The sequence below is a fragment of the Oryx dammah genome, unplaced genomic scaffold (genome assembly GCF_014754425.2).
Source record: "Oryx dammah isolate SB20612 unplaced genomic scaffold, SCBI_Odam_1.1 HiC_scaffold_11209, whole genome shotgun sequence".
Classification (NCBI taxonomy): domain Eukaryota; kingdom Metazoa; phylum Chordata; class Mammalia; order Artiodactyla; family Bovidae; genus Oryx; species Oryx dammah.
The window spans coordinates 3,155,383-3,179,272 of record NW_024080602.1 but is presented as its reverse complement, the minus strand read 5'-3'; the positions used below and the strand labels follow the sequence as shown (position 1 = coordinate 3,179,272).

General features: G+C 53.0%; 1 protein-coding gene across 2 annotated transcripts in view; it reads right to left on the bottom strand.

Moving 5' to 3' along the window:
* Positions 1-1,836: 1,836 nt before the first annotated feature.
* LOC120860885 (integrin alpha-11) overlaps positions 1,837-23,890 on the bottom strand; it is a 139,350-nt gene continuing 117,296 nt past the window's right edge. The window contains exons 19-31 of one of the 2 annotated variants that reach the window (XM_040236596.1): positions 20,834-20,919; positions 19,178-19,385; positions 16,742-16,840; positions 14,992-15,068; positions 12,778-12,867; positions 11,885-11,975; positions 10,294-10,407; positions 10,012-10,098; positions 8,093-8,203; positions 7,902-7,997; positions 4,250-4,363; positions 3,488-3,575; positions 1,837-1,901 (exon numbers count right to left, since the gene is read on the bottom strand). In XM_040236596.1, coding sequence (XP_040092530.1) covers positions 3,504-3,575; positions 4,250-4,363; positions 7,902-7,997; positions 8,093-8,203; positions 10,012-10,098; positions 10,294-10,407; positions 11,885-11,975; positions 12,778-12,867; positions 14,992-15,068; positions 16,742-16,840; positions 19,178-19,385; positions 20,834-20,919 — 1,245 coding nt within the window. In that variant the 3' untranslated portion in view covers positions 1,837-1,901; positions 3,488-3,503. Of the gene's footprint in view, positions 1,902-2,179; positions 3,576-4,249; positions 4,364-7,901; positions 7,998-8,092; positions 8,204-10,011; positions 10,099-10,293; positions 10,408-11,884; positions 11,976-12,777; positions 12,868-14,991; positions 15,069-16,741; positions 16,841-19,177; positions 19,386-20,833; positions 20,920-23,890 lie in introns of those variants that run through there. The other variant, XM_040236595.1, reaches the window with a different exon arrangement.

The following is a 23,890-nucleotide window of genomic DNA, read 5'->3' as shown; positions in this document are numbered from 1 at the left end:
CCAGTACTTTGGCCACCTCATGGGAAGAGTTGACTCATTGGAAAAGACTCTGATACTGGGAGGGATTGGGGGCAGGAGGAAAAGGGGACGACAGAGGATGAGATGGCTGGAAGGGATCACTGACTCAATGGATGTGGGTTTGGGTGAACTCTGGGAGTTGATGATGGACAGGGAGGCCTGGCGTGCTGCAATTCATGGGGTCGCAAGGAGTGGAACAAGACTGAGTGACTGAACTGAACTGACAATGTGAAGAGCGAACTCTAAAACCACCTGCAGTTGGTAATCGAGTGTGCAGAGTCAGACCTCGCCCCAGGCGTGTTTTCCGCCTGCGCACTTGCATGCTATAGAACAGCTTTAGTATCATGAGGTCAGATGGGCTGATAATGCTTTTAAAAGACTGAACCCTTTTAAAGCTGGTTATGCATCATGTTAACACTCTTGAGTTCAACCCTTAGTTTCACCATAAATAATTACTCTTAACTACCAGATAGAGCATTGCTAATAACTCCCCAAATGAACCATAATATGAATTTTCATGTTGATTTGCAGTTGCATTTTGGACTGCTTGCCACCATGCCAAAAATGCTTCAGAGACTGCTATTCATCTCCTCACTCTCAGACATTGACAAATGTGCCCCCAACTCCTCCAAGAGGCCCTTTGGGGCTCTGAGGACCCTGGTGGTCTCCTGTAGCAAATTACACTCTGGAGACTTGCTGGGATGAGAAAGTCTTTCAAACTGCAGGCTGGAGCCAAGTAAACGTGAACAGCATTACCATGATGGCACAGTTCCCTATACGCAGCATGGAAGGTCACTTGTGCATGTTAACCTCTTATTTCTTGTTTTCTAGCCTATATATTCACAGGCACATTGGAGTCGCTGGGGGAACTCAGACACAAACGATGCCCTGGCCCCTCTCCCAGCTGACTAAATCTGACCCCCATGGGTGGGCCCTTTGCACAGGCAGCATTTAAAGCTCTCAGGTGATTGTATTGTGCAGTTGGGCTTGAGAAACACTGCTCTAGCATGAGGCTTTGCTCCCTGTAAAGCATATCTTTTCTGCTTGTCCCACCAGCACTCTTAAGGCCAGTCGTGCCTTAAGATACTTATACCCCACAGCAAATAATTTCAGAAAGAGAGAACTGCTAAGACAGAGAAGACAAGAGCAGCAGTGTGAGGGCTGAAGGCCCTGAAGATTCAGACACATCCCTCACTTTTTCTACCTTTTGACCTTTTAGTTGTTCTTTGCCTCAGGTAGCGGAGGGCATGGAGGGACTGTGACATCCCAGAGATAAAGATGGCCTCTGAGTCCAGGGGTTGCAATTCAGTGACTTCTGGGCTGCATCTGACCTACAGATGCATTGTGTGGCCTGTGGTGTGATTTTTAAAATGTGAATGCCAGTTTCTAAAAGGTTTCGTATGAAAGCATTCTTGGTCGACGGTGTTCTACAGAAGACTTGCTACCAGATCAAACAATGCACTTTTGGGTGTGGGGTCATACTCCACTTATGAGGGTGATGACTCAAATGAAATATGATTTTTAAATGCTACCTTCTGATTTTGATTTCACTATTTGAGAAAAAACTATTCCCATGACGAATCAGAAGTGACTGCATATCAATTCCTTCTACTTCTTCAGGTCAAACCCTTCTAAACCCGGGTGAGAATGACAGTGTGGCTTGAGGGACAGCAGTCCTGAAATTAGTCTGGAATTTGCTGTGGAACCAGGGGCTCTCTCTTAATTTCTCTGGTTCTGAGTGTCCTCCTCAATGGGGGAAAGGGACCAAATAATTTCTGAGGTTCTCCTGGTTTCTTGGGATTCCAGAGGCATGAGAATAGCAAGGTGAAGAAACTGGAAGTCAGGGTCTGAAAATAGGCACTGCGATGTCAGCCTAGAGAAATCTGGGAGAAAAGAGAGGGAACGAAGGGGTAGAAGCTATAGGGATTACGTGGTTTCACCCATCTACACTGGCTAAAGAAGGAACAGTGGGCGTGGGAGGGAGGGAGGACCCCATCACTGAGCGGTCCACCCCAGACCAGGCGGCCCTGGCAGGGATGCTGTAGGGAGCAAGGGGGGTGGACAAGCCCCTTCCTGACAGGGAGCCCCTCATCCACCTCCCGTCGTCAGAATGCGGCTCACTAGGACATGTTCTGCCCACAAAAGGATGGCAGCCTCTTGGTTGTTTTTAAACACTGTATTTTTAAAATTTTCTTAAAAATATTTACGACAGTAAAGGTCGTACTGTCAGGGGACAGATGCCTTTGATGGATCCCCTTTCATTCCTACCTCAAAACCAGGTCAAGGCATAAATTATTCGGCTGGGCACCAGGCGTGCCTCTTGTCCTCGGGACCCTATCATTGGTGGGTCCACTTGTCCCAGGGGCTGGCCGATCAGATATTTGCCACCAAGGTTGCACAGGCTCCGAAGGTCCCTGCACTGGCTTTATCCAGTATGTTCCATGGAGAACCCCTCAGCACTGGTCCAGCCCTTCTCCCGGGCATGGGTGATGGGTGAGCAGAATGGAGGGATTGGAGGTGGGGTTGGTGGTGGGGGGTGTGTGTGTGTGTAGGGAGGGGGTGATGCAGGGAGGGTGTGTGTGTGTGTGTGTGTGTGTGTGTAGGGAGGGGAGTGATGCAGGGAGGGGCCCCCCATGCCTGCCCCCAGCTTGCAGCCATTGCATCAGGACAGGCTGTGGGGAAGGTGAAGTGAGAATGTGGAGCCCTGGGGACTGCATCATCCACAGGCTTCCGCCAGGCACCCAGGAGCAACAAAAGCAGCGGGAGGGGCAGCAGCTGCAGGCCCGGGGCTGCTGTGAGCACCGTGGGAGCGGGTGTGGGCGTCAGTCAGGTGAATGCCGGTGGGGGCTGGGCAAGAGCCCACCCGCACCCCTCTCTCGGTTCTCCTAGGTCCCAGCTGCCTGTCCATCACAGTCTCTGCCTCCCAGAGTCTGTCTTCCTCCTGGCCAGCAGCTGTCACCACTGGGGCCCTTACTTGGGGGGCACTCCAGGGACCTATCTCTGGCTAGGAAGGGGTGAGGTGACTCGGGAGCTGTGGGCAGTGCAGGGGACAGCGCAGGATACAGGTCCGCTGTCCCACTGGGTTCCCCTGCAGCTACAGGTCCGGAGAAGGCAGAGTGCGTTTGCATTTGTAGTCTCCTCTCTGGGTTCCTTCTGAGGATGGGGTGATGACAACTTCCTAGCACCTTAGTGGTGGGGGTGGCAATGCCTCTGCAGAGCCTGGGGGTGACTTTGGGGTGTACCTTGGGGAGGTCCCTTTAAGTCCCTAGGGATCTGTGTTGGAGGTGCTGCGGCTCCCAGTAGGACAGTCCCTCTGAAAACCGACTCGAGTTCTTTTCAGAGGGAGCAGACTCAGTCTTTCAGGAGATGAGGTCAAGTGCAAAGTGAGCTGGCGTCCTCTCTGCCCCAGCTCGGTGGGCCCCGGGCCTACACACTGCCTGGGCCCGCATGCCGGCCCCCATCCACTCACAGCCTCCTCAGGAGCCTCACTCCAGCACTTTGGGGGTGGGGTCCAGGCCGGGCTCCCTCCTGCGCTTGGCACTTTTAAAGAAGCCGAGCTGTGAGGAGGCAAAGGGAGAAATGTCAGGGATGGGCAGGTGGGCAAGGCCTGTCTCCCTTCCCTCCACTCATCCTCCTGAGGCTGCTTTCCTCAGAAGCGTTCCCTGAATGCCTCCGCTGCTCACACTAAGTACCCCCACCAACTGCCACGCTGCACAAGGGGTCTCTTCATTAGTGACACGGAGGCTGGAACCAAGCGGATGGAGCCTATGTCCAGAGGCAAGTAGTTGTGCTGTTTGACGCTGCCTGCCTGAGTCACTACTGCTCTCTGGGGCCTCTCTCACCTTATCTCGAATAGGAGGAGGTTGAGACTGGGGCTCAGGGACAGAGAAAGGCTTCTAAGGGATTTCTTAACAGCCTGACGTTGAATTGGAGAAATTCTGTGTTTGTGTGTGCTTACTTTTTTTCTGATCAGAGGAAGGCAAGCTTTCATTGGGGACCCAGAAGGGGACCCACAAAAGGGCTGGAGCCACAGGTTGAGTGCCCTCTGCTGGCCCATCTGCCTGCTGTGGTGAGGAGCCAGCGAGTTCTGGGGAGGAGGCTGGGCGGGCCCCAGCTCCCATGTGGAGGAGCATGTGGGCGCTGGCCACACAGCTCGGAGGCTGGGTCCCCAGGCCGGGACAGCCAGGGTGCTGCCCCGTCCCGCCCCCCACTGCCCCCGAGGGGCCCTCACCTTCCAGAGCGCCAGGACCAGCAGGGCCAGCAGCAGGAGGCCCCCCAGCGTGCTGCCCACGATGATCCAGAAGGGGATGTGCGAGTCTTCTTGCTTGGAGATCTCAAACGTGATCTGCAAGGGGAGGGGTGGAGCCATGTCAACAGCACTACTGTCCTGGGGCCCCGGGCGGGCGGCAGCCTGGGGCAGGGCAGGAGGGCAGGAGACAGCTGGCAGCTGGTGGGAGAGCTGCGTCCCCTTCCCCAGGAAGACGCTGCAGGGGTGGGCGGCACACAGCCTGCTGAGCGGCCTCAGAGTTCCCCGCCGCAGCACGGTGGGCCCCTGACTTAAGTGACCAGGCAACCCCACCTTCTCTTTGAGACACGTTCTGCTTTTGCCTTTGGGCCACTTCTCTCTGGCCGGACCCTCCTCCTTCTACATGGGCGACTGTTTCTTGCTTTGATTGCTGCTGCTTCCTAAATGTTGGCATATCCCACGGCTCTGTCCTTGGACATCTTTTTAAAATTAATTTCTATTGGAGTGTAGTTGCTTTCAGTCTTGTGTTAGTTTCTGCTCTACAGCACGGTGAGTCAGCTCTGTGTGTGCATATATCCCCTCTTTTTTGGATTTCCTTCAGCACGGAGCATTGAGTAGAGCTTCTTCTGCTAGCCCATAGACTCTCGTCAGTTACCTATTTTATACATAGTATCAGCGGTATATACATGTCAATTCCAATCTCCCAGATCATCCCATCTCCCTCTCCGTGGACCTCTTCTATATCTCCAGTCACTCCATGACTCTCCCTCAAAGCTGCCTTATGAAGTGGGTGCAGTGGGCGCAGTGCTAAGGGCCCACAGTGCTTCTGAAGGCTCAGACAGTAAAGAATCTGCCTGCGGTGCAGGAGACCTAGGTTCAGTTCCTGCCTGGAAAATTCCATGGACAGAGGAGCCTGACGAGCTACAGTCCATGGGGTCACAAAGAGTTGGACACGACTGAGTGACTAACTCACAGTGCTTTTAGGGGCCCACAAAAATGTTCTAATTTCCTTTAAAGTTAGAATCAAAGACGATTATAATCTTACCTGGGTTTTATTTGTCTTTATACAGACTGAGTCATAAAATAATATATTTTTTTCCTGTTGTTGGAGAAAAGCCCTGAAAGCAAAAGTGCCCAGGGCCATGGGAGCCCTAACTCGATTCTGGGGGAGCCGTGCCCATCTTTATGCCAGCTGGTGCGTTCACGTTTCTACCTTCTACCTGGACTCTCCACGGAGCTCTTCTTTTTTAAAACTATTTTTGTTTGCTTTTGTTTTTAGGCCACGCTACACAGGCTATAGCCCATGGGATTGCGAGAGTCGGACATGACTTAGCGACTAAACCACCACCACCTCACAGCCTATGGGATCTTAGTTCCCTGATCAGGGGTCAAACATGGGCCCCGTGCATTAGGAGCTTGGGTTCTTAACTACAGGGTCAGCAGGAAAGACCTTCCACTGCGCTCCTGACTCACATCCATCGGTCCACGCAGCCCACCTGGGCCTTTAACAGGTCCTCACACAAACTCCTGATCCCATTCCTCAGCCTGTTCCTGGCAGCCAGAGGCAGGGGATGTCTGCTCTGCTGGGTTCCCCAGGTTTCCCATCTCACTCAGAGAGAAAATTAGAGTCCTCGCCCTGGCCTGCAAGGCCCTGCACCCTCTGGCCCTTTTAATCTCTGCAGCCTCATCTGCGCTGCCCCTTGCTCTTGACTCCGCCACCTGGCCTCCAGCGCGCCCAGCACTGCGCCTGCTGCCGGGACTCTCACCTCTGTCCCTTTGCTGGCAGGGCTCCGCCATGAGACACCACCGTGCTCCTCCCGGTCTCTGCCCCTTCATGGCAGTGGCTCCCCCGGGCTCACTGTACAAAACAGCGCCTCCTCCTCACCACCGTTACGCATCTGCGCTTTTCTGGGCAGAGCTTATCATCACTGACATTGAACTTATGTTCACTGCCTCTTCCCCCACGCCAGTCCAGAGGGTCAGCTCCAGGGAGAGCAGGGGCTTGTCTGTTTTGCTTGCTGCTCTATCCTCAGTGTGTGGAACAGGGCCTGCCCGGAGCAGGAGCTCAGACACCTCGCTGAAAGCCTGAATGAATGCGCCCCTCGCCCCTCGCCCCTCGCCAGTATGGCAGCAGAGCCCGGCTTGGACACTGACTGTTCAACAGCAAAGCCTGCTCCCGTTCTGCCCCGCCTTACACAGTCTCCATTTCCATATCTGGAAAGTGGCCGTGGGGACGTCCCTCAGAGCCATGAGGGGTGATCAGGGAACATGGCATATAGTCAGGGCTCCACCGACAGCAGGTCCCGTCTAGCTTTTTCCATCCTTGAAGGCTGGCACCTTGCACAGAGCCAAGCCACCAGGGGCTTAAGTGTGGGGTGACTGGGTTTCTAAGAGAAGTGAGGCATCCAGAGAGTATAAGAGGGGTTTCGGGGGGGTGAGGGGTGGGGGTGGAAGGAGAAATCACGAACTAGTAAATGACAAATGAACTGGTGTGGAGAGTGAGGTCGTTACGTGTGTGGTGTCTGCATCACACTTCTCACTTGATCGCCTGGGAAAGTCCTGCATGTCTCCCGAGATTCAGATCAAGTGGACTGTCTCCAGAAAGCCTTCCTGGACATGCCCTGCTCTGACCTGGGCTCACGCTCAGACTGCACCCACAGTTTGTTGGCCTCATTTATCTGTGGTAGGGGCTGAGAAACAGCAGGAAGACCTGACGAAACGCTGGAGAAGGAGCAAGCAAAACTGCTCCCGGAGTGTTCCCCTGAGTGCTGCTCCTGGGCTTCTGTGCCTGCTCCCTCTTGGCCTGGCACACCTCCACACTGTTTGGGATCGACGTTGGTGACTTGTTAAGGTCTGGCTTCCTGACCTGGCGCATTTTGCTCTCCGGCATCTCCTGGGATGGGGCTGGGGATTCACTGGGCTCACCTGGAGCCCAGACCACAGTTCAGGGATGTGGCCAGTGGAGGGCAGCAGAGTCCCATGCCTGAGATGCGCAGCTCCTTCCAGAGCACCCACCTTCATTTCAAGACCCAATTTCTCATTTTCCCAGGAGCGCCACCTGGATCTTCGCTCCTTTCCCGGACCCTGATTCAAGCCAGACCGATCTATAACAATCTGGCTTTACTCAATTAAAAAAGAGTTCCAATACAGAGACTGCTCCCATCCCTTGGTCTCCACAATTTCAGTTTGCAACCACCTTCATTTATTAGATCTGAGGTGTGGATGGATGAGGAGGGGAGGACTGGCTGGCCATTCTAGGCTACCAGTTTTCCAAGACCCAGTCTTGCTGCCCCGAGGCAGGAGGCAGGCAGCCTGGACAGTGCTTCTGCTTCCTCTGGTGTCAGACACGTGGGTGTCCCTCCTTCCTCTGCCTCCGGGGAGCTGTGGAGGTATAGAGCTCGGTGCTCCCCACCCCCCAGGTACAGGGTGATGAATGCCTATTTTTGGTCCCCTTTTCCTACTTTAGTCCCAACGGCCTGTTTGTCTCTATTTCCCTTCTCCACTGATGTTGCACTGACTGAGGCAGGCCTGTCCATCTCTCTCCTGCAGGGGGAGTAGGGAAACTTTAAGTGAAGGGATGACCCTTCCCCAAGCTGGCATGGCATGAGCCCAGGTCTGCAGGGTTCTGAGTGCTCACCTGGCGGCTGGGATCCTCCTCGCGGAAGATGAATGGGCTGTGGAACTGCCTCTGCAAGGCGGCGTGGACCGTGATTCTCATCAGCTTGTACTTGAGCTGTGTAATCAGAGGCCTTGTCAGGAGCTGGTCCCTCCCCTGGAGAGACTCCCTAGCACCCATCTCCTCCAGCCTGGCTCTGGAGCTCTACTTACTGCTTTTAAGGACCTCAACCACAGGTTCCCCAGAAGATGGAAATTGATTTCCTGGTTGGGGGCCAGCCTCACGTTGCAGTTGATGGAGACTACATCAGAGTTGCTGTGATTCTGAAAGAGAAGGGTCTCTGGGTGAGCAGGGCCTTGGCCACCAGAGAGATGGCTCAGCTGCCCATCTTGACCAAGTGGGGTTTTGCTCCTGGGGAAGGATGACAGAGGACAGGGGACAAGGAAGGAGGTAAGGGGTAGAGGACACAGGGGCTGGGGCTGCCGAGGCTGGCTGGAGGACAGGTAAGGATAGTATTAATATATCCGATGCTCCATTTGAAGTTGTGCATTCCTGGATGTATTCCAGGAACGGAACTTTAGGTCAGCATTAGAGAGCCTATAAATGTCACCCCCTACAAACACATTAAAGGGAAAGTAATACATTACTATCACAGATGCAGTAACTTTAAGCACTTATGCTTAAACTTTAAGATGCTTTAACTTTAAACATTTTATGAAATCCAACTTCTGTTTGTGATAAAAAAAAACTACCAGGGAACTTCCTGAATCTGAATAAGGGTGCTTATTAAAAAAAAAAAAAACTACATCAAGTATTACATTTCACAATGAAAAACTAAAAATAATTCCTTTAAAAGCAGAATCAAGACAAGATGGCCATCATTTCTGTTTAGCATTGCCCTGGAGCTCCTAGTCAGAGGAATAAGAAAAACAATTTAAAAGGATTGAATGGTAAAACTAAAACTATTATTACTTGCAGATGACACTATCCTAATAGAAAACCCAAACAAATCATCAAATAATTAGGACTTATTAGGTTAAACTCATTTGTGTGGCTCTCTTGCAGCCACCTCAGCCCACCCACGTCTGTCTTCAGTACAGTGCACTACACTCCAAAGACGCTTTGTTTGGGGAAATCAAATGAAAACAGCGAAGCTTTTTATTTGGGTAAGGAATCATGAAAGCATGCTCGGAAATTGGTGTGTGGGGCAGAGTTAGCCTTGGGAACAGAAACCTGGACCCTAGCAGGTGTCCTGGGAGGACCCTGGGCGTTGACATTGGCTTCCATTTTAGGCTTCCCAGACGGCGCTGAAGGTAAAGAATCCGCCTGCCAATGCACAAGGTGCAAGAGTTGAGTGTTTGATCCCTGGGTCAGGAAGATCTCTTGCAGAAGGAAATGACAACCCGCTCTAGTATCCTTGTCTGGAAAATTCTGTGGACAGAGGAGCTTGGCGGGCTACAGTTCATGGGGTCACAAAGAGTCAAACACAACTGAGCTACTAAGCACAGCCTTCTATCTCTGGGGACAGGGAGGCCCCAGCTGATATGATCACTGTTTCCAATACAAGCCCCGTGGCGTCTGGCCTCTGTTATGCTGTCCCATCTTGGCCCCTTCCTCATCCCTCTGCTTGTCCATACCCGACTAGCCCTTTTAGGCACAGGGGTAAGTCCATGATCTCTGTTCCACGTTTTTGTTTTTTTTAATTTGGTTGCACTGGGTCTGAGTTACGGCACACAGGGTGTTGCAGCATGGAGGATCTTTTCAGCTGTGGCATGTGCGATCTAGTTCCCTGAACAGGGATCGAATCTGGGCCCCCTGCATTCGGAATGCAGAGTCTTAGCCACTGGACTACTAGGGAAGCCCCCCTGCTCCTCTTACTCAAGCTTGTGCGCTCCTCTGCCCCTCACTCAACACGTCTCCCAACCTTCATCCCTGGCTTCTTTACACTCAACCCCTTGTCTCCATGTCTCCGCTGAGATGTAAGCACTAAGGATACGAAGTATCTTTTCTGTTTCCTCTTGGTTTGAGGCTGGGACATAGAGAGGCTCAAAAAGCTCCTGTGGACAAACTATTGGAGGAGTAGCTCAGGCAGCCCCTCTCATCCTGGGGCTCCTGGCGTGGGGACGCTCACCAGCTGCAGGGCCCGACTCAAGTCCTCCTCCGTTGGGGCACGCCGGTACTCCGTGCTGTTCCCCCAGATGTTACAGGACGTGTTCACCTGCACAGGAAACAGGCAGCCAGCCTCACACCAGCCCTGGCAGACTCAGCAGCCCCAACAGTCCTCTCTCCCCTCTGCCCAGGGAAGGCCCAGCCGGCCCTGGGCCCGGGAGAAGGAGCTGGGGTCTGGGGACTCGAGGGCACACCCAGCGATCTGCTTGTCCCCTCCCCACACCGGCCCCCGGGGCGTGGATACCTGGTCAGTGAGGAAGTCCCTCAGCAGCAGTAGCCGGTTGCCGCCCCTGGTGGCTATGGGAACGGTGATCTTCATCGTCACCCCGTGGATGGGAAACAAGCCCAAGTTTTGGATCTGTGGCCCGAGAGGGGGAGGTGTCAGTACATCCAGCAGCGGTTGGGTGGTGGGGGACAAGGTCCGTGGGGGTGAGCCCCCTGACCCCAGCCAGGCCTGAGAAACAAGTTCCTTCAAGCTCCCTGGCCCTTTCACTGTGGACGTTCTAAAGCTCTTCCAGACCTTGGCTGGCGGCTGCAGGAAGGAAACCGTACGAAAGCTGAAAGGGACGGGCTCCTGGAGGCTGGGAACCGCCACTGGGGGCCGTGAGGCTCGGAGCAAGGGTTACTTCCCCTCTTCACCCTCGTTTGGCTATGGTGCTGGGTGTTGCCCTGGACAGAGGTCTGGGTGCAGATGGTGACAGTAACTCCTTTATTATGAGGGAGAATCATTAACGGATGTAATGATTACATCCTGAGGCAGGATGTAAATAGTGTGCACTGGTGCACATTCTAGCCGCAATGCATTCAGCGTCAGTTCAATTCAGTTTCTCGTCGTGTCTGACTTTTTGTGATACCATGGACTGTAGCACGCCAGGCCGCCCTGTCCATCACCAATTTCCGGAATTTACTCAAACTCATGTCCATTGAGTCAGTGATGCCATCCAACCATCTCATCATCCCATTCAATGTCAGAGCCACAGTGATTACAAGCAGGGTTTTGTAATCAGAAAGGCTGAACACGTAACCCAGGGCTGCTGCCACAGTTGAGCTGTGTGGCCTCGGGGAGATTATTAAACCTCTCTTGGATGAGCCATCAAGGCATCTGTGTGTTTCTAGCTGTTTGCCTGCTCCCGACTCTTGCCCAACAATTCAGGGCTGGGGAGATCATGGGGCAGAGACTCTTTAATGCCTCCTAATTTTCCTTCTCCCTTCTTCCTTAGTGACAGAAACCAAGGCAAAAAGGCACATTTCCTAGCCTCCCGTATAGCTGAATCACACTGTTCTGGACAATGAGAGGTAACTGGAGGTGTGAGGCAGTGCCAAAGCGGTTCCTCAGGGAGGGGTCTTGCACACTCTTCTCCCCTTCCTTCTTCCTGGGATGAGGATGTGATGACTGGAGCTGCAGCCACCTTGGACTATGAGGTGAAGTTGAGAGGCTGATAATCACATGTTGAGGAGGGTGGAACGGATACAAGGAGACTCAGTCCCAGAGGACTTTGTAAAGTTGTCAACTCTGGACTTCTTTTTTATGGGAGAGAATAAACCCCAGGGCATTATATATATATATATCACTGTGTTTTCATATTTAAAAAATTATAAGCAGACACACCTAATCTTCACTGACACATCCTCCCAGTCCAGCCCTGTACTTTTCCAGATGAGGATTGAGAGGCTCAGAGATGGGGAGGGACTTTTGCCTAAAGTCACACAGTGAAGGGATGGCAGGGCTGAAGCTGAAATCTAGGCCCTGGCAATGCTTTCAGATTGCTTCCCTCCCCAATGGGGGTTCTCAGCTCCTGTCTTTCGCTTTCTGCCTGGCTGCCCTCCAGCCTAACCTTGAAAACGCAGTGGAAGGGAGGCCCAGTGCCCTGGTATCTCTCCAGGGAGCTGTTGGACTTGACCTCGTAGTGGCTCAGGCTGCTGCTCCTGCAGGGACAGAGGACAGGGACGCCGTGAGCTCAGGCTGTGTTGGCCAGATGGATAAACGAATGAAAGAAGGTGTGGGCATGTTCCCATCTCCCCCGGACCACAGCAAACAGGTTTCCTCTTGTGTCCATTGGGAGGGCTGTGTTTAGAAGGCTTCTGAGGCTCAGCAGGAATAAGCACTGAGATCAGTTAGCAATGTCTGCTGGTGTGTGGGATGGGCATGAATCAGAAGGGCCAGTTCTCTGCCATCCCAGTCCTTGCCTCCTGCCCAGGGGCATGGCCTCTTTCGATCACCGACTTGCCCACTGTGCACCGTTCCAGCCTCTAGTGTTGGCTGAACGAGGGCCAGAGCTTTTCTGTTTGCTGTTACTTCCTGGCTTTTCCACCTACCTGGGAGCTCTGGGAGGTGGGGTGGGGGGCAGACTGGGGGCCAGGAGCAGACTGAGGGAGGGGATGGTAAGAGCAGTCTGTCCTGGGGGAGGAGCATTTTCTCACTGATACTGTTTAGAATTGCCAGAGCAAGGTGGTGATGAAATGCAGATTGACTTTTTAGCAAGTTCTGTTACTGTTTCGACTTCTCTGCAGGGTAGGTCCCCACTTGCAGCCTCTCCTGGGTGGACACTGCCTGTGGCCCCAGCCTTCAGGGTGCCCCCTGCAAGGGAGCTCCCTGGGGACCAGGTCTGTGCCTCCTCCTCTAGGGGATACCGCCTCCCCTTCAGGGCTGGGGCGCTGCACTCTTGGGGATAACACTTGGCTGCATCTCTGAGTACCTCAGCACAGGTGCCCTGGGGCCCCGGCCCACCTGGTGAAGAGGACGTCAGCCTCATACTTGAGGTGGAAGCGCAGAAGGGCCGTGTTGTCTTCCTTGGTGCTCTCCTCCTCATCGCTGTCACTGCAAGGAGAGCCAGCCGCACCTGTGGTCACGAAGGGGCAGGCCTCCCTCCACTCAGCCCCCACAGCCCGACTGCCTTAGGGTGGCTGGAGGGATCCAAGCCGGGCTGAGAAGGAGTCTCCCGGCTAGTCTAGGGCTGCGGCTCCAGAGAGGCCAGCTGGGGGCAGGGTGCCGTCTCCCAGGAGGGAAAAAGCTGGGGAGGTGGGGGACCTGGACCTCAGCTTTCCCTGCCTTCTCTCTGGGCACAGCACATCTGGGCTGGAGGCTGGGAGGACCATGCCAGCCTGCTCACAGCAGCCTGTGCCCCCTCTCATCGGTCAGCCGGGCAAGTCCTGTGCTGGGGGCCCCAGGGGTGGGGATTATGCTTGTAGGGTAAGGCTCTGCCCAGGGGAGGAGAGGAGCATGAGGAATTAATTCAAGACTCTTGAGAGTCCCTTGGACTGCAAGGAGATCCAACTAGTCCATCCTAAAGGAGATCAGTCTTGGGTGTTCATTGGAAGGACTGATGTTGAAGCTCAAACTCCAATCCTTTGGCCACCTGATGCGAAGAGCTGACTCATTGGAAAAGACCCTGATGATGGGAAAGATTGAGGGCAGGAGGAGAAGGGGATGACAGAGGATGAGATGGTTGGATGGCATCACCGACTCAATGGACATGGGTTTGGGTGGGCTCCGGGAGTTGGTGATGGACAGGGAGGCCTGGCGTGCTGCAATTCATGGGGTCGCGAAGAGTCGCACACGACTGAGTGACTGAACTGAACTGAGAGCATTTACTGACTCTTGAATTGACCTTTCTGAGGTACAGGTCGGGCAGCTCCCATGGGGTGGCTGAGGGGCTGTGTGCTGCCTTGAGAAGACCAGGGAGGCATTAGAGCTTTGTCAAATATGCTTCCCTTTACTTCTGATCACCACCAACCACCGGGGCAGATCATTTTAGACCTAAAGAGATCCAATTTCTGCTCATTAGGTACATGAAGCTGGATTTCCTTTGGAAGCTTTACCCCAGAGAGGTACTTAGAAAAGAGAGTCTGACACACACACATGCCCAGCTCACAAGCGCCCACCAGCAGCCACACTGCCAAGAACACTGCAGGCAAGGGTGTTCATTGCTTGTGAGAAGGGGCTCTTTTCTTAGAGGGAGGCCTCAAGATATCAACGCATCTTCACCTCATGGCAGGTGAGCATTCCACCCAAGTGCACAGATTGGCTAACTACACGAAGCACACGCTGGTGTGTGGATCACCAGCACTTGGTGACTGCTGACTTGTGTGTGTGCTCGAATGTTGGTGCTGCTGGATTTATTTCCAGTGTGGAGAAGTTCTCAGGAGGGTTTATAAAGCCTTATAAAGCTAGAATCCCTTCCTGCCTTTGTGTGTTTATTACTGACATGGGCGATTCATGGTGTCAACCTCATGCAAACTGCCTCAGGGAAGCCTGCGAGACAGACAGACAGACAGATCCACAAGGAGTTAAGAGAAGGTCTTTAAAAACGGGAACTTTCCAAGGGGAGAGAAGGGGCCAGGGCAGAAAGAGCGCTGGATAAAGAGGAGGAAATCTCTGCAGGGTGTCCACACGCACCCCATCTCATCTAGTACTGGATAAGGACGAGGAAATCTGACTACGGCCATACCACCCTGCACGCACCCCATCTTGTCCCTTCTCAGAAGCTAAGCAGGGTTGAGCCTGGTTAGTGCTTGGATGGGAGGAGTAGGAAATCTAGTGTTTAGCTTCGAGTTGTGCTATTTACATGCTGTGTGTTGATGGGAAATTCACTCAACCTCTCTGAGCTTTTTCTTACCTGGGAGGTAGGATGGGAATAAGTCCTGCTTTCCTTGTCTTAAGAGGCTGCTGTAAAGACTGACTGAGATAATATGTGCCCAGTGCTTCACAACTGTAGGCTTTTAAGTAACTGCTATATAAAGGTAAGGGTATTATTATTTCTATCCAAGCTGAAGAACAGTGGCAGTGCAGCACGCTCGCCAGCACTTGGGGACTAACCTGGGGCCCTCCCAGGCTGGGGCAGTGAGGGATGGGGGATTCAGTGCGGGGAGAGGCAGTTCCTAGTGGCAGAACAGGGTCTGGGAGTTGCAAGTGGGGAGGGAAAAGGAGTGGGCCAGCCCTGACCTGCCCGCTGTGAGCTGGATCTCCAGGTGGTGCAGGAAGATGGATTTGCTGAACTCAAAATCCAGACGGAAAGCCACCTGCAAAGAAAGAGTCGCTGGAGCTGGGATGGCTGGGAACTGCTTGCCTGCAGCAGCCCTGGCCCACCCTCCCAGCCCCTGCCCTCTCAGTGGACCCTGCTGGCAGGGAATGGACTGGGGGAGGGAGGACCAAGTGCTGGAGTAATGTGAGCTGTGCTTGGGGGCTGTGGAGGGGACGTAGCCAAGGTCAACAGCTCCTGAGATGGGGCTTCTTGGCTGTGGAGCCAGCCCTTTGCCATCTCCCTTTTTGTTTTTAACTACCGGCCACTAGAAGGCAGCAAGTCCAACTTCAGACTCTTCCTGCAGAAATTTCTGAGTGGGTGAGTCGATGGCAGGAAGGGGAGATGGCCAGCACCATGCACCATGGGAGGTGCGGCCAGAAGTGAGTGTTAAGACCGCCCACATGCACGCCCTGTTCTTGCGTGTGAACAGGTGGAGAAGCGTGGAGGCTGTCCCAGGCTACTCAGCAGGCTAGTCACACATCTGTCTCCTTATCCAGAGGCCTCCTGCCACTCCGATGGTCCCGGTCCCTGTGCTGCCTTCGGCCCTCCCCCAGGAGTAGGGCCCGGGTCCCCTGACGGTGCCCTGTGAGCCTCTTGTTACCTTCTGGCCCGCCTGGTGGTTATACTGGGCTTTGCACAGAATCCTGATGCTCTTCCTAGGTCTGACTCTCGTTGGTTTTCTCAAGGAGACCTTGGTGGCGGGGACCTTTCTCCCCAAGTGGCCACGGGTGGGGTGGGGAAGCTTGGGCTGGGTGCTGCTCCCCCTGGGTCTTCACGCAAGAGCTCCTGAGTGTGTCAGGGCCTCACCTCAAACACTACAATCTTGACGCATAGCACCAGAGAAGTTCTTTTATAAGGAGCCCTAATCCCCCTCCCCATCCCCCAGCCTTGCAGACTCTGCTGCTGGGAACATACTCGGCTCTCCAGCTAGCCTTGCCTCAGGCTCCCCTCTGTCTGATTCTCACTTTACAAGCCGCTTGGCCTCAGTTAGGTGTTCCCTTACTCTGGAACCTTCAGTGGCTGCCTGCTGCCCAGGGGATGGGAAAATGCTCCCACAGTCTGGAGTCTACTTCCCTTTCCCAGGAAGTTGTTTTTCCCAACTCTACACTCTTTTCACATGTACTTTTAAGCACATGGTACCTCCTCAAAAAACATTCATTTTCCTCCCCATCTCTCCCCAGGCACAGCTGGGGAGACAGAACCTGGACATTTTAAAAACATGTTAGGGGGATGTTCCTGGTGGTTCAGCAGTTGAGGCTCCACGCTTCCATTGCAGAGGCTGTGGGTTCAATCCCCGGTTAGGGAACTAAGATCCCACATGACTCACGGTGAGGCCAAAAATTTTTTTAAAAGGTAAAAACATGCTAGGATCCAGTACAGAGGGCTAACTGGCCAAGAGGAGGTGGGGGAGTGGGGGGCAGGAGTGGCAGGATTCCCTGAGGTGAGGGTCCACGGTCTCAGGGGGTGTGTTGTCAGCCCTGGGGGTGGCTGGGTAATTAGGTCATTCAAATGTCATTTCACTGGAGAATAAAACAACCTTAATTTAAAAGCCACCCTCAGGCCTCTCCGTCCCTCCCCAGTCTGCCCCTCTGTTTGCTTCTACTTCTCTTGCTCCCCCTGTGCCTCCCTGACCCGCCCCGGGCCCCCCGCACACCGCGCCCCAGCCACCACCTTGGCCTTGGCCCGGAAGAAAGGATAGCTGACGTTGCAGACTTTCTTGTGGAGCCTCCTCTCCTCGTTCACACACTCGATGCTGCCATCTGAGTCATCCTGGGGGAAGGTGGGGGCGTCATGGGCAGCAGTTAGGTGGGGTCTGAGACCCAGGTCTGGGGGCCACCCCTGCCCCAGCCCCCACCGGCCCCGGCTGAGGCTGCAGCACAGGCAGCAGGGGCTGCGGGCACAGAGCCCCTGGAGACGCGGGTGTGGCCTGGTTCTGGGTGCAGAGAGCATGGCAGGAGCTGGGGCAGGGCAGTAGGGCCCGGCTCCAGCAGTGCCGGTTGTGAAGAAAACGGGCAGGCACTCATGTACGTGCCGTGTCACTCCCTTCGGATCAAGCCTGGAGGCAGGACTTACCATCCAGCTTACAAGTGGGGTCCGTGAGCCCCAGAGATGGGAGGTAACCAATTCAGACCGCCAGAAAGTGGCTTCTTCCACTTGAGGTCCCCTTGTTGGATGGTAGGGGTTGGGGAGAGGAAGGAGGGGTGCTTCCGCTGTGAGCACCTCCTGGGCTGGGGATGGACGGTGGTGCTGGTGAAGGAGCGAGGCTGCAGGCCAGCCCTACTCACATACTATATGCCATGTGTACGTGTACATGTGTGTGTGCGTGTGCATGTGGACATGGCCCTTCACAGGACACGTTTCCAAAGTCCCTTTGTGTCGAAGAAACAAGGCACCATGATTCCTTCCCGTGAGGGTTATGAACAGGCATGGGATTGGTCTTGGACAGCCTGGGCTATGGCAGCAGGAAGAGACGGATGCAGGTTTGGGGCTCTATTTCCCCTAAATAACCTAAGTCCAGATAGACATAAACAATCTCTGGAAGAAAAGGCCTTTAAAAAACTATCAGGTGAGCCGGGTGTTTTTACTCTGGGCTGCGGGGCAGGACCTGGGCCTGGCAGAGGAAGTGATTTTGCACTAACAACCTCTCCTTGCATCCTATGCACTGACCTGGGGTCTATTTGAGGATACCAGGGAGCCACCAAGGGCAGGCAGCCCCCCACTTTTCTAGTGGGCCTCACTCCACTCGGCTTCTCTTCCTGATCTATAGGAAAAATGCGCACGCGTGTGTGTGTGTGTGGGTGTGTGTGTGGGTGTATGCGTGTGTGTGAGTATGGCTGGGGAGGGGTTGTCCTCTCTCTCTCCAGGCCAATGGAAGGGGTGGTCAAGGTGAGAACACAGGGCTGGCTGTTCTATTCTGCAACCCCTAGGCCCCATGTGGACACTGTGAGATCTGTGAGGACAGAGACTGTGTCTGACAGAGACTGGGACCCCGAGCACCCACATGTGACAATAATGTCCTAGGTTTGTTCAACAGATTTGTCTCGAGGGCCTTCTCCAGGCCCAGCCCTGGGGACAGACGTGACTGAGAAGGGGCACTCGCCCTCTGGGAGTTCAGGGTTATAGCAGGGCAGTGCTCAGACACTGATGATGCCCATGGAGCATCCACAAGGCTGTGCCAGGCAGCTGCACAGGCCGGGGGGCCCTGTGTGACCTTCTGGCGCTTCAGGAAGCCACCCCAGGGAGTATAGCACAGGGACCACGCTCTCTTGTGAACTGTGGGCAGGGGCCAGCTGCTGGGTGGGAATCCTGCTCCTCCACTTGCTGGCTGCCTGACCCTGTTCAGTCCACTTAAACCCTCTCTGAGCCTCCGTCTCCTCCTGTGTAAAGGGGGACACGACCACCACCATCACCTCCTGGGGTTGTTGTGAGGGTGAAACATAAGCAGGCGTGGTAAGGGGTTACCAAGAGGGAGCAGGAGCTTGTTGGGAAAGGAGGGAGGGGGCCTCAAGGAGGGGCCGTGGTTCGGGGGCCTTGGTGTGAAAGGGTAGGTGTACTGGGCAACAGTGGAGGCCAGTGGGGCTACAGGCGAGGGCAGAAGTGGCAGGGGTGGGTGGGGAAGGAGGAAGGGGCTTGAATGCCAAAACAGGAGTTTGGGGTTTGTTGTGAAAGCAGCTGGGAACCATGGGAAGCTTTAAAGTGGGGGAGAATTCAGTGCTGATTCTTGTTAGAAGGACTTTTCTGAGAAAGTCTGGAGGGGGAACTGTAGGCAGAGGGTGTGTACGTGCTGTTGTGCACACACATGTGTGTGTGTCCCTAACAAGGGCCAAGGGTGCAGGCTGAAGGGTATTCCTCTCCTTGGTTCTGAAAGGCTCAGACTACCCTTCCCCGTGGTTCTCAGCCCTGGCTACATGCTGACATCACCGAGAAGCTTCAATAGCAGACTGACCGGGGTCCCGCCCAGACCACATCAGTGAGAACATCCGGCACAAGTCGGGACACAGGGATCTCTAAGCCCCCAGGTGATTCTGAAGGGCAGTTGGGCCCCCTACTTGGACCCTTCCTCTCCTGCCTCTGCCCTTCCCCTCGGGCAGGCCACCAACATCTTACCTTCTGGATCAAGCTGGCAAACTGCAGGTTTGCTGACTGGGAGATGTTTAGGACGGTGCTGTAGGCGTTCTCACCCTTGTTCTCCAGCAGGGCCTCCACTGCCACCCGCCGCCGCATGCTCTCTATGATGAAAACCGCGGCGTCAAAGGACAGCGTGTAGGCAGAGCAATCCTGGGCAGGCTTCCTCAGCACCCTCTGGCAGTACTCCCTGAGGGAAAGGGATGGGCGGGGATCAGGCATATGGCATGGGGAAGGCACGGGTAGACCTCACTGCGCGTGCATCACCACTCTGTCAGCACATTTCCCTTTTGGCCTTGGCTGCCAGGCAGCTCAGAGCTCAATACAGATACAATCCTGATTATTAGCCCAGCTGGTTAGAATCTTTGCTTCTACTCCTTTTTACAAGGTTTGGCTGTACTGTTTCTATTATTTATTTGTTTATTATTTGTATTGTTAATTGAAGTATGGCTGATGTGCAGTGTTGTGTTAGTTTTAGGGGTATGGTCAAATGATTCAGTTATATATATTAATATATCCATATATCGATTTTCTTTCAGATTCTTTTCCTTTATAAGTTTTACACACACACACATACACACACTTTTTTTTATTTGGCTGTGCCAAGCAGCATGTGGGATGTTAGTTCCCTGACCAGGGATCATACCGGTACCCCCTGCATTGGGAGCTCAGAGTCTTAACCACTGGACTGCCAAGGCAAGCCCTTATTATAAGATACTGAATACAGTTTCCTGTGGTATACAGTAGATATTTATTATTTATATATATATAAAATCATGTTATCAGAGAAGGCAATGGCAGCCCAGTCCAGTACTCTTGCCTGGAAAATCCCATGGACAGAGAAGCCTGGTAGCCTGCAGTCCATGGGGTCGCTAAGAGTCAGACACGGCTGAGCAACTTCACTTTCACTTTTCACTTCCATGCATTGGAGAAGGAAATGGCAACCCACTCCAGTGTTCTTGCCTGGAGAATCCCAGGGACGGGGGAACCTGGTAGGCTGCTGTCTATGGGGTCGCATAGAGTCAGACACAACTGAAGTGACTTAGCAGCAGCAATCATATTATACTATTTCCATTTATAGTATATGTTTCTTATCTAATCATCTCTAGTGAATAAAAGCATAAATTTTTTGAAAACACATCACATAAATTTAAAATAGGATCATGATTTTTCCTTGTCTGCCACTTTATTTCTTCCAGGGGACTGTGATCACCCTGCTCATCTCCTGCTAACTCCTTAGCACTGAGCCCAAGTGGTCAGTCCAAGGACCTTACAAGTCACCTAGTCTGGGGGTTGCACAATGAACACTGAGAACGCTAGGTCCTCAGCCTCTACGTTTTCTCGGGTTTATAGTGTAGAGAGGATTCTTTTTCTAAACAAAGTTTGAGCAGGTTGGGTTAGGCTAACTATCCATTTTAGAGAGGCGGTCACGTAGGCCCAGAGAGGGCTAGGCATTTCCCTGAGGTCACACAGGAGTTAGAGGCAGAGCCTAAGCTAGGCCCATGCTCCAAGTTCAGTGTTTGGTCCTTGCTGCCTATGAGAAGCACGTGCAAGATTGTCATCCAGGGCCCTGGAAGCCCAGATCCACCGGCAGGGGAGCCAAAGGAGTCAGGCTGGAGAGGGGAGAAACCAACTCACGTGGCTGTGGGCAGGTCACTGCGGGCATCTAGCAGGAGGTCAGGGACGCAGTGCTCATCCTCATTGCAGCCGTTCCAGAAGGGCACCTGGGCCAGGGAGAGGCAGGTATGGCGGCTGGAAAGGGCACCCACAACCTCCAGTCCCTGTCTTCGCTGTGGCTCATCCCTTACCCTCACAGCACACCAGCTCCTCTCTCTGTGACACTAGAGAGAGGGCTTTGTTTTTTTCTGCCCTTTTCACAGATACCATGCTGCTTTTAATCATGACTTTGCATAGACAGTCATTTCTTTAGAACATGGTTCAAAACTCAACTCCTCCTGGGTCCCTTTCAATCCTCTCATCAAGGTACCAGCACAGAACACCCACTTACCTGGCACCAGTCAACACTGATTGAGTGTTTACTTTGGGGAGGAAGCTCTCTGGTACTGGGGGTAAAGGATGAGGAATATACAGCCTCTGCTCTCAACTCATGGGGAAGACGAGTGTGTGAACAAATAATTACAGTGTGAAATATGCAAAATTTGTATGAGAAATAGAAGAGGCAGAGGGAGGAAATGGTCATCTTGGCCCATGATGGTTGAGAAGGCTTCACAGAAGTGACAGTAGGTCAGAGTGCCAAAGGAGGACAGAGTTAACTGGATGGACCAGGGAGAGGGTAGTCTGGGAAGAAGGACGAGTCTGTGCAAAAGGCCTGAGGCATGAGGCAGCATGGTAAGTTTGGGGAATAATGGTTATTTAGTGTTGCTGTAGTAAGGGGTGCAGGAGATGGAGAGATGGCTGGAGTCATGATCTACAGCATCGTGGGGGTGGTATCTTGCAACTGATAGGAATCACTGACCGCTTTCAGCTGGGACTATCCTCCTAAACATGCAAGTTGAAGACCCTACTGAGGAGGCTGCTTCACTGTTCACATAAGGGATGACGATGGTGTTGGTGTGGTTGTGGGTGTGCAGAGTGGGAAACAGGTTAGGAAGCTCAGAGGCAGAGGGGCAGGACCTGGAGGTCATCAGGACTAAGGGAGAAAAGGGTCCCGGATGTTGGCCAAGTTTTGAGTGTCTGAAAGGACAGCTACACCATTTATTTATAAATGGAGGGGTTATCTGGAGGGGATCCGTTTGGGGCACACAGAGTTTGAAGTGCCTGTGACCCATCCGGGGAGAAGCGCTCAGTGGGCGGTGGGTGTTCAAGTCTGGAGCTGAGTGGTGAAACAGGAGCAAGGCCTAGATCAAGGGAGGGGAAGCTGGTGTCACAGAGGCCAGGTGTATCTTACAGTCACTGACTTCTCTGTAAGTGAGAAGGGGGAGCTCCCTGAAAGTGTTAATTGCTCAGTCATGTCTGACTCTTTGTGAGCTCATGGACTGTAGCCCACCAGGCTCCTCTGTCCATGGGATTCTCAAGGCAAGAATAATGGAGTGAGTTGCCATTCCCTTCTCCATGGGATCTTCCCCATCCAGGGATCGAACCCAGGTCTCCTGCATTGCAGGGAGACTCTTTACTGTCTGAGCCACCAGGGAAGCCCTTTCTCAGATCCACGAATTCTTGCTTTAGATACATTTCTATCAAGCCTGCTCCTTAGCTTCCCCATCCCGTGGTGGATTCGTAGCTTGAAGCAGCCAGCAAGGAATACAAAGCAGAGCTATACAAAGGAGGGCAAAGCAAGGCTTTCAATGACAGGACATAACCCCAGACACTTCGGAAGCCCTCGGGGGCTTCACTGTATTCTAGCTTCTGCTTCACCTTGGTGATTTTAAGTCTCCAATGAAATACGCCCCACCCCTGCCCAGCATACTGTTTAAGTGTGAAAACTATAGAATAACCCTCAGAAAAATTTCTATCCACTTGATTAAAAGGGATAATTTAACACGATAAGCATCTGTTACACTCAATTGTATGGAGTGGCTCATTCTCCCCAGAGGCAAGATTTTATGGTACTAGAACAGTGCTGGGCATTGAGGAGAAGCTAAATAAGAACTTATAGCAGAGAGATGGAAAGAATGCTTCTAATTTGCTGGAGGCTAAAAATCTATATTAACAAGCTTTTGAAACATCTAGCTGCTATCCAAAGCCCTTGGTAATATGCCCAGACTGACTGTTTCAGCTCTATTTCTCATCTTTTCTTTACACATCCCTTCATCCTGCTTGTTTCCACATCCACACCTTGGCTATGCTATCAGCTTTCCTGGAATAAAAGCCTGTTGTCCCCATCTCGTGTCTATTAAAGGACCATGGGAAGGCCACCTCCTCCGGGAAGGCCACCTCCTCCAGGAATCCCCCCTCCCTATCATCTGATTGCATAATGACACTACCTATGAGCTTATTCCTATTCTGAGTTGGCCTATGACCTTGATCACCACCTTGCATCCGTATCATCAGCATCAGAGAATACCCTGCCCCATCTGCCATGGGCTTCAACAAGCTTATAGAATGAGTGACTCATATCCACTCATGAGCTGTAGTGGCTTTGTAATGACTGTGATGGGGAAAATACTAAGCTTCAGTGTATCCAGCTTTCCCCTGCTCACTAAGGAGGATTCCAGCCTTGCCAGGCCAGCATCACCCTCCTCTCCTGAACTGCATTTTCAGACACTCTCACTTACACATTTGTGGAGGAGCAGAGGGAAGATGTGAAGGTGGGTGGTAGGTGGTGAGATGTGGCAGCTCTGGGAAGAGGAAGGAGCTGGGGGAGGCTGACGGGGGAGAATGAGAACAGAGATCTTCAGAAACCTTGCTGTTGACTACACAGAGCTTTTACGTCGGAGAAACACAAGCAAGCACGTGAGTACTTCTGAGACTGTTGTCTGCTGGCTGGGTTCTATATAATTCTCAGAGACACTGTGCAGAGGCTGGAACTCACGGGTCATGGTCTTAAGACCACTGTGGGATATTGGAAAGTTGTTTCCTAGATCCTCAGGGTTTATTTTGCCTGCTCTCCTAGAACAGATTAGATAGAACTGATTGTCTGATGTTTTCTTTGTGTGGGATTTATACGGAGTTGCATATGTAGATGTAGCATCTGAATATTAGATACCAGACAATTCCAATACTCCTAGAGCCAGG